Below are 17,083 nucleotides of genomic sequence, written 5' to 3'. Positions count from 1 at the left end.
TGATCGTGTGACAGCCATGCTACTTTGAAATTAACGTGGTTAAAACCCTCGGCAATCGCAGCATTTGATGATACAATCTTCAAGTCACAGAAAAAGTTGTTTTATTGCTACAACTGTAAGCTTCCTTTTTCCAGTCAAAAAACTTTTCAGAGCTTTTTCAAGTTCGAAAATGCGTTTCGAGAATATTGGATAGTATTAAAATTGATTTAAGTCACACTCATATTTCAGGCAATGGAGAGTTACCAAGTGTCTATGTTTTCATATATTTCATACTACACACAACTGAGTGAACTGTGCAATGTTGTGTGTGGAGAAACGGGGGTTTCTTGTGTGGATCGCATTTAGCAAAAAGGAACCAGCGCGGTTACGGTGTTTTCAAAATTATGCAACTTCTTCTTTTCTTTCAAAAATACTTAATATATGTGCATTGTACAGTATTCAAATTTGCACAATTAATTTTCTTCAAAATTACACATTTTTTTGTTGGGAATAAAAAACTATTTGCTATTCTTGGATATTTTGTAGATAGTTAAAAAGAGACAACAGTTTTACAACACTGTAATCTCGCTGGTTCCTTTTTGCTAAATGCGATCCATTTAGTCTCTAAATTGATCAATTATTCGAGGATATATGACGCAGGATATATGAGGATATATGAGGAGCTTCGAGGATATATGATAATAACCTGGGTAATGAATTTTTTAATAGGATATTCTGTCTAATGACATCGTAAAGCTGTGCATTTCCTCACTTTCAAATCTACACATACATATATATTTCTGCAATTTGCCGAATCAAAAAAATCAGATAAAATATTTCAAACTGAGCTCATTAAGTACTTTTACACGAAGCTATACATTTTTTCGTGCAAATTCCCCATTTCTGAATCATACTGCCATGCTAAGGAAGAACGCCGTATGAACATTCGAGAGTTAGCGAATTTCCCCGGATAAAACATGTATTCTTGACAAAATGTATGCATATTTTTCCTCGAAATTTTCAGATATTTTAGATTAAATTGCGTACAAAATTGTCTGAAAATTTTGAAAGTAATATTCGCAATTTTCCCAGTAAATTTGGTTTCTATTGGAGGAAACTTGGCAACGTTTAAAGGCTCATACAGCATTCTTCTTTAGCACGGCAGTATATAAACCGGCTAGCTATGATAATCGCTTCGTTCTGAAATTACATTCATTCCCAGTCAAATGAACGTAAATTAGCCAAACGTCAACAACTAATGAAGGATTTCATGTGCTCGTGAGGTGAAAGGAGAGTGTGCGATGGTAGAGTGGCTGATCGGTCGAGCAGAACCTTTGTGAGTCTGCATAATGAGCCACAAAATACGCATTGATTGCTAATACGCCATTTTAACAGAGTAGTTCGCTCCAACGACTCCTCGATATCAAGGGTCCTCAAACTCTAAGTAGCCACGCTTAGAACTTGTAACGGCATTCAAACGTCTACTCGACATCATTTTAGGCAGAACTTATACATCAAGCTCCATCGGGATAATTCAAAAGTATCTTACGGAAAAAAAAATTGATATACAGGGTGATACAGGGGCTGAATTTTGTCGGTCCTTCCACCGTACTTAAATATACTTAGCAAGGGTCTCGACTGCACTTAAATCCGGCTCAGCGTTTCTGATTGGCCGGTGGTGCGGTTTGGACTCATCGATGGATGTTGCACTCCATGTGAAAGAGCCAACAAAATTCGGCCCCGGGGTTAAACGGCCAGATTGCAGGAGCCGAGACACCCTCAAACCTCCTCTTTAAATTGAGATTTCGATTTTTTCTAAATCATTTATGAATTCAGGGCAAAGTACAAAAAAGCACAAATTTTCATGAGATTTGGTTCACAACCGTTGCCAAAATTCAGGAAAAACGATTTGTTTTCCGAAATTTTGGGGGCCGTAACTCCGACTGGTGGCACTTTTGGAAAAAAAAAACTTTATACAACAAAAAAGTTTTATTTTGACCCGTAGGTGATCTACGGGTTCTACGGGTGCATGAGCGTGTTGCGCATGCAGTATGGCCATTTAACCCTGGGTCACCTTGTATGCTCAAACCCATGACGAAAATTGAATAACGCGTTATCTTCAATTGTAACGCTTAATGTCGCCGTTCATTTATCATCGTTTTATATCAGAAAAAACTTATATAAGTACAAAATTTTTGATTGCTCGTGAATTTTCTTTATTCGTTGACAAATATTAACAGAAAATATTCAGTAGGTAATCCGGTTAATTTTTCCTCTGAAAATTTTTTACTTTTTTGAACATTTTGAACAATGCAATGGGGAAACATATTTCTCGCCGTTGCCATAAATTTACCAATAAAAATATACGTAAAATAAAAGTAATATTGAAAACTAATGTTTCTTTTAAATAAAGGAAGAAACATTGTTTTTCGGGGAAAAAATCAAATTTTACGTAAGATCGGAGAAGTGCAGGAAATAACCAAAAGTTTTTTTTTCCCCTTTGATATTTGTGCTGTTCGTTTGAGTACCAGTGGCGTGGCAGGCTTTGCGATCTATCGGTATTTCACCATTTGAAGCTGTGGCTAATAATCGATTATTAAGGTGTTCGCTGCGAACACTCTGTTTATCGATACTTTCCCATAGGTTTAAATGGTCGATCAATCGATGTATCGCAAAGCACGCCACGCCACTGTTGAGTACGGTATGATCCCTGATAACAGTATCCCTAATTGAATTTTCATCTCCACACAAGTGTACTGGCTTTTAACCTGATTTTTAAATCTTTATTTCAGGCTGATAATGAGGTTTAGCTATGAGTGGCTCATCTTGATAATTTTGGTGCTAATGTCAATCTGTCTCACTTATACTGCCTCAGAGGACAAAAGTTTGGCTTCAACCAAGCTACCGCTGGTAAGAATTTACGTTCAATGCTATCAACCATGGTATATTTGAAGCATGTCTTCGTTCCGTTTCCTCAGTATTTGTTAGTTTTACTCGCGTCTACAAAAGACACCTCTCAACACGAAAGTACTTTGAAGAGGGCACCTACACTAATATTGAAGACATTCTTTGTAAAACATAAACGATAAGTTATTTTTAAGGTAAAATAAAACAAAATTATAAGGATTAAGGCACAGCTCTGCGTGGTTGATCTGCATTATCCGGTGCAAATACACCCAAAAATGATTGTCTTATTGGAAATCGTTCAATGTAATGGAGGACGGAAAACTGTAAATTTGAGGAAAGCGCTTTAAAGTTGTCAGCTCTGTCAACAGCCCTTGAAATGCATCACTTTGAGCGATTAATGGTGCAAATAATGGCTTGAAATTTTGAATTATATTTCAAAATGTTAAGCAAAATCGATTTCAAATTAACTATAGTTTTAGAGGACTTAAGAGCGTTAAGAAGTGTACAGCATTAAAAAAAGAAAAAAAAAAAAAAAAAAATTCAACACCCTCCTAATTAGTTATTTTTCGCTGACTGAATTTTCCACCGTAAGGGCCCTTTTGCTCGAGTCCATCAGGCATCACGCATCACGCAAAAAAATAAATGAATAAATAAAAAAAATTATTAAACATTATTGATTTGAAGAAAATCGTATTTTGTTGATTTTATCTAACTGATGTCACCTTCAATCTTTCGAAATACGCCACAAGTTCACCCGAGAGAACTGAAATATAGTTAATTATTGAAGATACCAACCGATGGTTTAAGTCTACCTCCGTCCAGCCAACTTGAAAATATAGGGATTTAAGCTAGAGTGAACCAAAGATCACTTGTATGTCCTAGAACACACAAATTAAGTAACCTAAATTAAATACACCGATTCAAGGTATTAAATCCTTGGATTCCTATCTCCATTCCAACGTTTGAAAATGTCAGATTATGTCTTGTTTTTTTCTTTCTCTTTTTTTTAAAAAAAGAAAGCTCTAATGAAATTTTTTAAACAATCAAAATTAGTTAAAAAATTTGTCGTTGGACCATTTTTTCGTGGCGCGAACGTGGCGACGGGCAAAATCATGAGCTGCGACAAGCGTCTCTCGGTTTCTATCCACGCACACGAGGATCACGTCTAGGACCAAGCGCCAAGGTCAAGAGTAGTTGCATTACGGAGTGAAAGAGCGCGCTTGAGTCAATGAAATAATTAGCGACTCACCCCGGTGCCGGCCGCCTCGCGTCTTGCGTGCCAGATCGTGTCATCGTGTGTCGACTCCCCGACCGTCGCACAAAGGATTGAGTCCATAGGAGAGGTCGGACAAAATCTTGGAACTTTAAACGCTTATAACTCCGTTTATACAAAACTTTGAGGTTCTGAAAGTAGCTCCATTGGTTTTTTCGTGAAATTTTCTTTCAGACACACTCCTCAAAATTAAAAATGTGACGAAATAAACATCAACATTTGCAGTTTTAATCAAAAACCTCATGTGAGACCTCTCCTAATGACTCGATCCACTGTGCGTCGACTGGGCCAACCAAGTCCGAGAGGCCGCCGATCCGCCCGAGATGGCAGCGCCTGGCGGTTATGCAACCCGTGTGTAACTGGGGTTGGGTAACTGTGCGAACGGAGTCTAGTCGAAGACCCGGTCGAACGCACCAATTGTGCAACAAGGATGGATGATGAAGATGAAACCCCCCAATGTGCTAATGTTTGCCCGATCAAGCCTAGAAATGGAAAATGAAATGATATTTTTCAAGAATTACATCAATTTTTCAGGGGCTAAACATGCAACCTGCAACACATATTCATGCGAAACCTTCACTCCAGCTTTGGATTTTTGTCTCCAAAATCGAGAGGCTTTCGAGGACTTGTCCTCGACGCATGAGTGCAGTTTTTGAAAAAATTAAGATTTTGATGATTTAAAGTAAAAATATAGCAAATTCTGTCTGAAAATTTCTCCCGAACTCCAACTTCCAAGCATCAAAAAGACAGTTTGAACTTTAATTCCGCCATGAGGATCCGTGTTATTTCGAAACTTTCAAACACGTGTTTCTCGAAGTAGCAAAAACTGCACTTATGCGCTATGTCCTCCAAGTTGCTTAATTGGACTACATTTTGCAATAAGGTACCACTATCTCTGGCCCTTCCATAAAAGCACATATCTGCATAAGGAAACCAATGGCACGTATGTTGTTTCTAAAATGGGCCATAAATATTGGTTCCTTATCGCAAAATGTAATCCAAATTTTCGTACCGATCTCTTGCGTGGCGCTGCGTTAACATAATGTACCTACTTGTACTTCGAGTTTACATTAGAGAAAAAAAAATAAGAAGTGGTTGCCAGTGAAGATTAGTACCATGCATGTGACGCCAACTACGAAAACAAATCTAAACCTTGGTCTGAAATGACTCCAGGGGCGTACCCTAACCTAACCTAACTTCGAGTTAGGTTTGCGATTTGGACGTAGGAACTATGCGCAAGTGGAAAGATGGGGTGTGCTCTTGGAGGCTGGAACAGAAACAACACCGAAAAAAGGGGGGTGTCAAATCAACACAGAGTTGTGTTGGGTTGGCACAACTGTTGGATTGGCCATTTTTACAGAACACAACGTATTGTTAAATCAAGAAAATAGTTGTGTCCGATCAAGTAGACAGGTTGTCACCACTTAACACTCTGAGTTGGGTCAAGTCAAAGAAAGTAGTTGTGTTAAATCAACACAACCTACATTGGAAAAAAAAAAAAAAGCTTGAAGCAAAGGTGAAAAGTTACAGGATTAAATACGGAACTTAAATGGATTTGGTGCCGAGGCATCCTATCGTCACGTGAGCGATACTAAATCTCTATACAATTATCCGCATCACGGTCGTTCCCAAACGGTCTCCCATCTAAGTACTAACTACGCCCGATGTTACTTAACCCCGCGATCGCCCAAGTGCCGTTGCAGTGGAGTTCCGGAAGCTCTCTTTACATGGTGGGGTAACTAAGCGTTCATAAGCGTCCTCAGCGCCAATTCCATGTTTGAAAGCAATGATATTCTCGGAAATTTCTATGCAGTTTTAAAGGAAGAAGTAAAATTAAGAAAAATAAATTTATAAAAAATAAATAAAATGAAATAAAACAAAAAATGAATAAATATATGGTAACTAGTATAAAGAAACAAAATAAAATAAAGTAGATTGAGATAAATATAAAGAAAATAAAATATGTCAAAATATTTGAATAAAATAGTATTGGTGGTATGTAGAATTTATTCGGCTCCAAAGTAACTTTTGGCTATAAGGCACCTCGTTTGCTCCAAGATCTACACGGCATTGTATCAAGTTAAAGCTACGATTTCTTGATTCAAATTAATTGTTCTCTCAATTTGAGAAACTTTATTGTGTTATTGTATCACAATGAAGATTTCTTGATACGAGAAAATCGTTTTCTCAATTCGAGACAATCAGTTGTGTTCTCTCATTACAAAAAATTGTGTTCATTCATGCCAACAGTAGCCGTGTTGACTCAAGAAAAATTGGGTTGAAATGACACAATATTGTGTTGCGCCAACACAAAGCCTCCTGACCCAACTTCGTAGTGTCAATTTAATGCAACTCGTATACTTCGATCAACACAACATAGCTCAACACAACTTATTGGTTTGATAAATCCCAACGATTTTTTTCAGTGAATGTAAAAATGGATATAGTTCCTTTTGAGAAAATAGAAAAGCGTGAGCCGTGGGCATGTAACAAGAGCGTTGTGGACACGGCTCATGAGTTAAAGACGAGCAAGAGCGGACATGGGTACGGCCTCGTTGCCGCTGACGTCACGGGCGCTTTTAAAGTCCCGTTCATTCTTATGACCCTCAATGACGAGCACACTCCATCTTTCCACTTGCAAATAGTTCCATTTAGCATAAATGCGTCCATTGATCGATTGATCTGCCATTTAAACCGATGGAAAAGGATCGATAAGCAGGGCCTTTGCAACGGACCCCTAAATACATTAATCGATTCTTTACAATATCCTCAATTGGGGAGAAATCGATGGACGACACACCTCCCCATTGAATGGCTTAGCACGGTAGTAGTTCCGTTCAAATCGACTCTATGGCTTACTTCTTTACTGCGTGTTTGTCTCTCCACAAAAGAGGCGGTGTTGTGACGTGGCACCGACCAATCAACTATTGTCTCACTTTTCTACTCTGCGTTGAAGTCGTCACACACTAGGGTTTTTTCGTGTACCGATCGATGATCCTTATTCCCTTTTTCGAGTACATGCAAACACTGAGAAGGAAACTTCGGGTACAGATACCAAACGTAGGATCGCATCGTATGGTAGCTGAAAGTCTTCAGTGATGGAAACCGATTCAGGTTGGATAACCGAAGCCTCCGGTAAAAAGCGAGTCTGAATATGCCGGAAAAAACTTTGACTGTAAGAACCATAGTTTGATTCTTGTGACCCGCAAAATCAGTTTCCTGGACCAAAGCTTTAAAAGGCCGTCAAAAGTGACATTTTTCTCTCCAAGAGCTATGTTGTAATCAAGAGGCCAAGTCAAACGGGTATTCTTTGAAGAAGTGGCGAGGCGTGAATGATCGATTATCGATAGTTCCCAATTTTGAAGCTGTGGTAAGGAATTGATTTTTAAGGTCCTCGTTGCGAACACCGTGTTTGTCGATCCTTTTCTATAGGTTTAAATGGTAGATCAATCGATAAATCGCAAAGCACGCACGCCACTGCTTTGAAGCACCGGCAATGCGAAGAGTTGAAGATGTATTTGGCGATGTAAGTCAGATGCTGACATTTTCTGTCGATGTCAACGAACTTTTTTTGTCATTACGAACGCTGACGACGGTTCATCATTCCAATGTTGCCACATGCTGCAAAAAATGAGGATATGCTCACATGCGGATCCTAAATGCCGCGTTGGAGGGATAGACACATAATCGATGCAGCTGATCATAGAAATATTTTGCCACTCCTTAAAAAATAAAGTCAACACATTCAAAAGTAATTAAAATACGTTTTTCATGCCTGAGAAATTGCTACTATATGAAGCATCTTCCTCGGGCATGTTCTCTTACTAGCCAACGAACTCTCTCGCTTTCAACGTAATCTTACTTAAATCATTATAATAAATTAATTCTCTAATTCTGGGACGTTTTGTTGGTATTCCTGGACTTCCTGGAGTTCTTCTGTAAGGAGCTACTTTGTATATCATCGTATTTTCCGTGCCATTTGGCATCTTCCTCGTTCTTGGTCACGGAGACTATCCGAATTCTGATGAAGAGCATCGACTTCACGAACGTCGGATTGAGATATTCTCCGCGCTAATGGAGACACCTCATGCACCGATGCGATGAGTCGATGAGCACCCGGCCGATTTGAGCCGAACGATCTCCAAAGTTGCCAACTGGCACTGATAAATCATTTTTTTTTTGGTTTGGAGGGGTGAAATCTTATTTAATACAAAAAATAATCGCTGGAAAAGAGGTAGGGAGGCAGGGGGAGAGGGAGAGAGAGGAGGAATTTAAGAGGATGAGAACTGGGGGGGGGGTGCACTTACATCACAACGTAGTCAAGTTTCGCCTAATTTCGGTATCCCTAAAATATTTCCTACTATTTTTATAAATCGTAGATTTTCAGATTAAGCAACGTAATTATAACTCAAATTAGCAAATTTTCCAATCAGAAGTTGTATTTTTATCTAATTAGTTGTATTTATATCAAAAGGAGCTATATCTGTCATTCTCACATGAGCCCTGACATCAAATAGAATGCATACATGACAAGTTCATGTCACGATGATTATAGCTCAATTTGATTTAAATACGTCCAATTATGTGCTTGATTTTTAGTTACCTACGGGAGAAAGCAATTATAAACGCCTCATGACTTCAGTCATTTCGATCGCGGTTCATTTAAGTATATTGAGTAAATTGTTCCTGTAAATTTGAATTCTCTCCAAATCAACCGGGCATCACTCTAAAATAATAGGAATACAGTTCGAATCAAGAATGTTCCCTGATGTGTCGATTAAAATATTTGGTTACAGCTTTATATTCAAGAGGAATGAGCCACTGGACAAAGACTGAACTAAAATGAAGCGTCGCGTCGCGTTCTATTCCATTTCAAAGTCCCACGTAGAAAATTATTCACTAAGTGGAAAGTTTGGAAAGGAACTCCTGAACGGGATATTAACAAGTGTTTTTAGAACGGATCAAATGAAAGTTAGATGATACCTACAACAGATGACGTCATTTGCATTTTTGCCATTTAACAATGTTAATAATAAACACTCATCTTGTTTATGAGTTGACACTCGGACTCCCGTTGTATCATTCGTTTTCCTCGTAGAACTTTGAAAAGAAAATACTTTACGAATATTGCTTTAATTGGACGTATTAATGCTAAAAGGAACTATGTGCATAGGATTCGCGCGAGACATAGTTCCATTCAGCATAAATACGTCACGGAAAAAAAAGAGGTAGGGGTTAAGGTGATTCGATGGACGCCATATTTTGTGTCAGAACGGCATGCGATATATCGCATCAATTGGTTCCATATTTTCAGCTACTCGTCATTTTTCTCCTATTTTGAGATCGCACTTCTGTTGTCAGGAGTCTAAAGCACTCACTTACCAATTTTAACAAAGAAATTCAACGTAATAAAGGCGTGGTTTTTTCAGAGAGAAAACATCGCATTCGATACTGATATCGAAACTGCACTCGAATGCGATATTTTCTCTCTGAAAAAACCACGCCTTTATTACGTTGAATTTCTTTGTTAAAATTGGTAAGTGAGTGCTTTAGACTCCTGACAACAAAATTGCGATCTCAAAATAGGAGAAAAATGACGAGTAGCTGAAAATATGGAACCAATTGATGCGATATATCGCATGCCGTTCTGACACAAAATATGGCGTCCATCGAATCACCTTAAGTCCCAACTGTTGGATGATATGGACATTCTCAATTAATGGTGGTGATACCCCGATTAATTGTGGTAGGATATCCCAATAAATTGTGGTAGTATCCCGATAAATTAGGTTACCATCCTAAATGTTGCGGTACTACCTACCCCAACTTGAGTTGCGGTGCTACCAAAATTAATTGAATATGTCCATATCATCCAACAAATTTGGGTACATAGTAGAGCAATTTTGGAGGATAACCCCTGACACTTTTTTTTTCCATGGTCCAATTATGACCTTGTTCAGAGGAGTATTTGGGTTAATCCATCGGGAAATTCTCACAGTGTTGGAATTTCGTCGCTGGGCTGACATAAGGGCGTAACTAACTACACATTGAGATGAGCCCGGAGAAGCATTGAATTGTATGGAAGACAGGGTTCATTGCAGAGTGTAGTTACGCCCTTATGCCAAGGGGGCGACGAATTGATACGGATTCTTGGACGGACAAAATTGTATCGGCGCATCCGTCTCACCCCTACTGACTAACAGTCAGTGAATCTTCTTAATTTTCAGGCTTGCCTACCATTGTGTGATAAATTCCCTCGGAAATTTTGAAAAGGAATCAAGTAACGAAAGTTACGTAGTGCTTCAATTTATACACCCTCTGTAAAGGCCTATTTCAGTCAATCCAACGGGAAACACTGCAAAAAAATTATCGGCGTTTTTACCAAGGTCCGTTGGTACCTTCACCATCTCAATTGGACGTATTTATACGAAAGGGAACTAAGCGCCAAATTTCCAAATTTCAGTTTTTAACGGATCTGGATTCTCCATGTAATAGGCTGCTCTCACACGTAAATATGCCCCCAAAATACTAATTTCATCCCCTGGAATCAGCCCCTGAAAAATCGCAAAACAGGGAATCAGCGATTACGAATAAAATCAAAAGGAACTATACAGGGTGAGCGAAAAGTCCCCGACCCCCCCTCTAACTTTTGAACGCATGCTTGTATCGAAACGAAATTTTGGGGATGCTCCTAGATCGATAAGAGCTACTTTTTGGCACATCCAAAATTTTTGGGGGGGCGCCCCCCCGCGAGGGGCGCACACTAACTCGAAATTTTCAAATGGTAACCCCCCTCTTGTGATACATCGTTGGAAAGGTAATAAAAAAAGAAACTTTTTGGCGCAAACCGGAGGTCGCTACGACTTTTCGTTCTCGAGTTATTCTCGGTCAAAGTTCAAAATAGGCCAGTTTTCAAAAAATCATAAGTCCGGTTCAGAAAGGTGCAGAAAGGCAAACGAGGCGGCAAAATTCTCGGCAATGCATGTACTTTCAGAAAAAAATCGTCAAAAACCTTATCGTCTGCGCCTAGAGTGATTTTAGCCCCCCCCCCCTCCCGCGATTAAGTGTCTTTCTTGCGGGAGGGGCGGCCAGTTCACTCGAGGCGGAAGTAGGTACCTGTTTGAAGGTAACTCAGCTACCTGACGGAGCCCAGACTGTTTGGGGGGGGGGGGGGGGGGTTCCAACTTTTGCAAATTTCCTCTAAATCGAGGGGACGGAAAATCGACGGTTCTAAACAAAACTATCATTCTTCCACGGGAAGGAGGGGGTGTGGCGGGGGGGGGGGGAGTGCCGCCCCCCAAATAGTCTGGGCTCCGTCAGGTAGCTAAGTTACCTTCAAACAGGTACCTACTTCCGCCTCGAGTGAACTGGCCGCCCCTCCCGCAAGAAAGACACTTAATCGCGGGAGGGGGGGGGGGGCTAAAATCACTCTAGGCGCAGACGATAAGGTTTTTGACGATTTTTTTCTGAAAGTACATGCATTGCCGAGAATTTTGCCGCCTCGTTTGCCTTTCTGCACCTTTCTGAACCGGACTTATGATTTTTTGAAAACTGGCCTATTTTGAACTTTGACCGAGAATAACTCGAGAACGAAAAGTCGTAGCGACCTCCGGTTTGCGCCAAAAAGTTTCTTTTTTTATTACCTTTCCAACGATGTATCACAAGAGGGGGGTTACCATTTGAAAATTTCGAGTTAGTGTGCGCCCCTCGCGGGGGGGCGCCCCCCCAAAAATTTTGGATGTGCCAAAAAGTAGCTCTTATCGATCTAGGAGCATCCCCAAAATTTCGTTTCGATACAAGCATGCGTTCAAAAGTTAGAGGGGGGGTCGGGGACTTTTCGCTCACCCTGTATGTAATTCCCTTTGATTTAATGCGCTAACCCGGATTCCGAATTAAATCAAAAGGCGCTATCTCCACTTGATTGACGCGCGCGCGGCGAAGCTTGCTGGAAACTTGGTGAAATTTAGTACCGGGGGGTATTTTTGGACGGGAAACTCGAATTTCGGGTCAAATTTTGAAAATTCAGAAATCCAAGATGGCGGACATGGCCTAAAATGCTATCTCGGCCCCTATCCAGCCGATCTTGGTGAAACTTGGTATCAGGGGGTATTTTCGGACGGGAAACTCGAATTTCGGGTCAAATTTTGAAAATTCAGAAATCCAAGATGGCGGACATGGCCTAAAATGCTATCTCGGCCCCTATCCAGCCGATCTTGGTGAAACTTGGTATCAGGGAGTATTTTCGGACGGGAAACTCGAATTTCGGGTCAAATTTTGAAAATTCAGAAATCCAAGATGGCGGACATGGCCTAAAATGCTATCTCGGCCCCTATCCAGCCGATCTTGGTGAAACTTGGTATCAGGGGGTATTTTCGGACGGGAAACTCGAATTTCGGGTCAAATTTTGAAAATTCAGAAATCCAAGATGGCGGACATGGCCTAAAATGCTATCTCGGCCCCTATCCAGCTGATCTTGGTGAAACTTGGTATCAGGGGGTATTTTCGGACGGGAAACTCGAATTTCGGGTCAAATTTTAAAATTTCATAAATTCAAGATGGCGGATGTGGCCTAAAATGTTATCTCCTATTTAAACGCGCATCGCCAAAAAATCCCAGATGTCGTCCCCTGAGTGACGGTCACATATCGACCGTGCGTTCCCTCTGGCTCGATCGATGTCAGTGTGCACTGACATGGACAAGGGGCTTTTAACGAGCGAACAAATTAACGAACCCATCGGAATCACTTAATTTTCATTAAAATCACTGTTAGGTACTTTATTGGAATCGGAACAGTATTTAGAAATTCATGAGTATTAAGAGCGCGCTGGAAGGATTACGTGGTCAAAAGCGTGACAGTCACCTAGGGGTTCGTCAGGCCCCATCTTGACTTCCTCGGAGACGCGAGTTTAAATGGGAGCTCAGAATACGCAACTTCGAACTTGTTTTCCGTGGGTTAATAATGTTTCAAAAAATCGGAGAAAATTCCAGCGAACTGTGCGTACTCAATCCTCCAAAAAAATGCAAAAATTAAAAATTACTGAATAACCTCATTGTTAAAATTTTAAACTCCGATATGGCGGATGTGGCCTACAACAATAGCTCAATGCCTGAATCGTTTGTGTGAAGTTCGGTATTAGGGGCTCAAAATGACAACAGAAACTGTTTTATTTAGATACGAAAATTTTAACATAGGTAATCAGCACATGAAGGGAATTCACGATCCGACGCTGCTAGGTAAACCACGCACCTCGACGAGGCGGTGTATTGTGAACGTACACGGAGAAAAAAACTTCGTGCGTGGGACCCGAAGTTTAGGTCATATGGATCTGTGAAGTTTTCGGATTGAGCATCTGAACACTTTCGGTCCAGCTGCTGAGGTTTTGATCACACATCTGAAACTTCAGTTCTTACATCTAAAGTACTTCGGTTTTCACATCCGAAAATTTCGGTTCTCACATCCGAAAAACTTCGGTTCTCACACCTGAAGACTTCAGACGTAAGAACTGAAGTTTCAGATGTGTGATCCGAACCTCGACAGCTAGACCTAAAGTGTTCAGATGCTCAATCCGAAAACTTCAGAGATCCATATGACCCAAACTTCGGGTCCCACGCACGAGTTTTTTCTCCGTGTAGAGTGCCATATATTTAAAGTTTACAAACGTGGAAATTTCCACATCTCATCCACATTGGCAAGATGCAGCGGGAAAGCAGATTGAGGTTAGGTAGGTATATTTGGGCTCCCACCACCTCCGGCCTTCACAACCCGGCCCGTGCGCTTTACGCAGGTTCATTGGCGGCCATTCTAGACGTGTAGTGCGTTTGTTTAAGAAATAGATATCATTTTAAGCCACATCCGCCATCTTGGATTTCTGAATTTTCAAAATTTGACCCGAAATTCGAGTTTCCCGTCCGAAAATACTCCCCGATGCCAAGTTTCACCAAGATCGGCTGGACAGGGCCGAGATAGCATTTTAGGCCATGTCCGCCATCTTGGATTTCTGAATTTTCAAAATTTGACCCGAAATTCGAGTTTCCCGTCCGAAAATACCCCTCGATGCCAAGTTTCACCAAGATCGGCTGGATAGGGGCCGAGATAGCATTTTAGGCCATGTCCGCCATCTTGGATTTCTGAATTTTCAAAATTTGACCCGAAATTCGAGTTTCCCGTCCGAAAATACCCCCTGATACCAAGTTTCACCAAGATCGGCTGGATAGGGGCCGAGATAGCATTTTAGGCCATGTCCGCCATCTTGGATTTCTGAATTTTCAAAATTTGACCCGAAATTCGAGTTTCCCGTCCGAAAATACCCCCTGATACCAAGTTTCACCAAGATCGGCTGGATAGGGGCCGAGATAGCATTTTAGGCCATGTCCGCCATCTTGGATTTCTGAATTTTCAAAATTTGACCCGAAATTCGAGTTTCCCGTCCGAAAATACCCCCTGATACCAAGTTTCACCAAGATCGGCTGGATAGGGGCCGAGATAGCATTTTAGGCCATGTCCGCCATCTTGGATTTCTGAATTTTCAAAATTTGACCCGAAATTCGAGTTTCCCGTCCAAAAATACCCCCGGTACCAAATTTCACCAAGTTTCCACCAAGCTTCGCCGCGCGCGCGTCAATCAAGTGATTCAAGTGGAGATAGCGCCTTTTGATTTAATTCGGAATCCGGGTTAGCGCATTAAATCAAATGGACCTACGTGCAAAAATCCCCTATATCTCGCTTAATATGCATTTTTTCCTAATTTTGGCAACGTACGTAATTAGAGGAACTCTTCAGCTTTCAAACAAGCTAAAGTAAACCAAAATCGGTCCATTAGTACGGAAACGCCAATTGTTTTAGTCAAACTTGCTTTACTGAGAAGTTTGGAAATGGCGTTTAGCGCCTTTTCGCATAAATACGTCCAATTGTTTTACCAATTATTGGTAATTTTACCAAGACGGACTGGTAAGCTTACCTAAAAGCCGGTATTTTTACTATTTTTTTCAGGTAAGAATACCACTTTTATTGGTAATCAATTCTCGGTAACTTTGCCATTTTATCTCGGTAATTCTACCACAGTCGATAAAAAATATTGGCGTTTTTACCGGGGTCCAGTAAAATTACCGAGAAAGTCAATAAATTTTACCGAGATTTCTCGGTAAAATTACCAATTCCATAAATGGTAATTTTGCCGAGAAAAAACTGGGATCAAATAGAACCCTAAATTCTTGGTAATTTTATCCTTTTCTTCGTAAGTACACCGAGATTTTTCTTCAGTGAACTTTTCTCAGAGTAGGATTGCAAACAAAATTGAATCCTACTCGCCCACCGATGAACAGTCAATAAATCTGCCTGGTCACTCAGATTCCGTCTATTTACACGGTTAAAATGAAGCATCTACAAGAGTGCCATTTCGTTGGGTTCATCGAGTTTACTTGGATTCGGAGTGTTCATTTTCGGGTATATTTGGCACCGCCTCGTCTAGGTTGATGTCTAGACCAAAAGCTCGGACATCAGGGCCGTTTTGGTAGCTATTCCTTGTCGTGGAGTAATGGGACTGCGTTAATGCGATGAATTCCAGCTACATTAGAGTGTGGGCCCTCCATCACATAACACAGCTCCATCGTCGAGACTCATGCCAAAATGGAATTGGAATTCTTCCGTTTAAGGCCGTTCCATTCTCATTGGGATGGAGGAGGAAGGGGGAGGGGTGGGACTACGTCTGCTACACATTTCTCAACGGCTGGTTATGGAATGAGTTCACTCTCATCATAGGTAATCGATGTAGGTGAGAATCCTCGAATACTTCGTGGAACACCGCTGGGGACTTCCACAGCGGAAAGGAGGGCACGCTTCTGCGTTTCTGGTTCAACTAAGCTGTTTCATACAGTGTAAAAGTGGTTAAAAACGTTTGCTCACTTAAAAAAAAAAATTGGGTCGTCAAAATTCGTTTCGCTCCTTTTTTTATTTAGAGGAAAATCATTTTACTTGAAAAAAAAAAATATGCTGGAGATTTTTTTCATAGCCTGAATGAAGTTTTTTTTTTTCTTTCTTTCTTTAAGAAAAACGAGATTAATTGTTGATGACAAGTTTACAATCTTGTGTTAAAAAAAAAAAAAAAAAAAAAAAAAAAATAAAAATAAAAAAAACTCAATTTGATTCTTAAAAGAAATATACCGGGAAAAATTGTTTGTGAAAATTATGTATTTTCTCTGGTCTTTTTGTATTTTGGCTGTCCATCTGATGCTGCAAAATTACTTATATACTAAAATACAGGAGTGGTATCTATGAGACGAATTCAAACATGGCGGTGGAAAGAAGTTTGCCGAAAAAGCTATACAATTTATCCTGAGTCAACTGAAGGTTCAGTGTTCCATATTGACTGAAATATTTGGACGTATTTCTGCCAAATGAAACTATGTGCATTAAACCATGAGGCCTGAGACGCATTAGAATATATGCATAACAAGGCTCACTTCATATAATGCACATAGTTCCGTTGGATAGAAATACGTCCATTTGTTTGGCTGTTCAAAGTCTCAAGTTCGTTGGCTTGTTCAAAGTTTTGGCTTGTGTATTCAAAGCACCTTTTCTACTTCAGTCAAATCCGAAAATTTGGCTACGAACCGGAAATGTAGTTACACGAACGGAGAGTTCGGTTCGAGAAACCGAGAATTCCAATCGATATTTAACATCAAACCTTTAAATTATCTGACAAAATGTTTCATTCCACGCAGAGAATTTTTCTTTTAGCTCTATCTCAACAGTCAAATGTCAAATATATGACAAAAAGACGGAAAATTTCAAAATTCCTAGAGTGTTTTAGACAAGCTGTATTATCTAGTATCCTTTTGTTCCTTTAAACCTTTGTAAATATTATTTGTGTAGATAGATATATAAGAAACATAACTTTTTTAAGTTAGACTCTTTAGCCATTTTTT

The 17,083-nt window shown here is 40.1% G+C and overlaps 1 protein-coding gene across 1 annotated transcript in view; it reads left to right on the top strand.

The window, feature by feature from the left end:
• The window catches only part of LOC109036008 (uncharacterized), a 51,160-nt gene that overhangs the window by 16,282 nt on the left and 17,795 nt on the right, over positions 1–17,083 (top strand). The window contains exon 2 of the mRNA XM_019049906.2: positions 2,772–2,889. Within this exon, the coding sequence (XP_018905451.2) occupies positions 2,779–2,889 (111 nt within the window). The 5' untranslated portion in view covers positions 2,772–2,778. The remainder of the gene's footprint in view (positions 1–2,771; positions 2,890–17,083) is intronic.

This window comes from Bemisia tabaci, chromosome 2, assembly GCF_918797505.1.
Source record: "Bemisia tabaci chromosome 2, PGI_BMITA_v3".
Lineage (NCBI taxonomy): Eukaryota > Metazoa > Arthropoda > Insecta > Hemiptera > Aleyrodidae > Bemisia > Bemisia tabaci.
The sequence above is the reverse complement of the archived record's forward strand: the minus strand, read 5'-3'. Positions and strand labels throughout refer to the sequence as shown.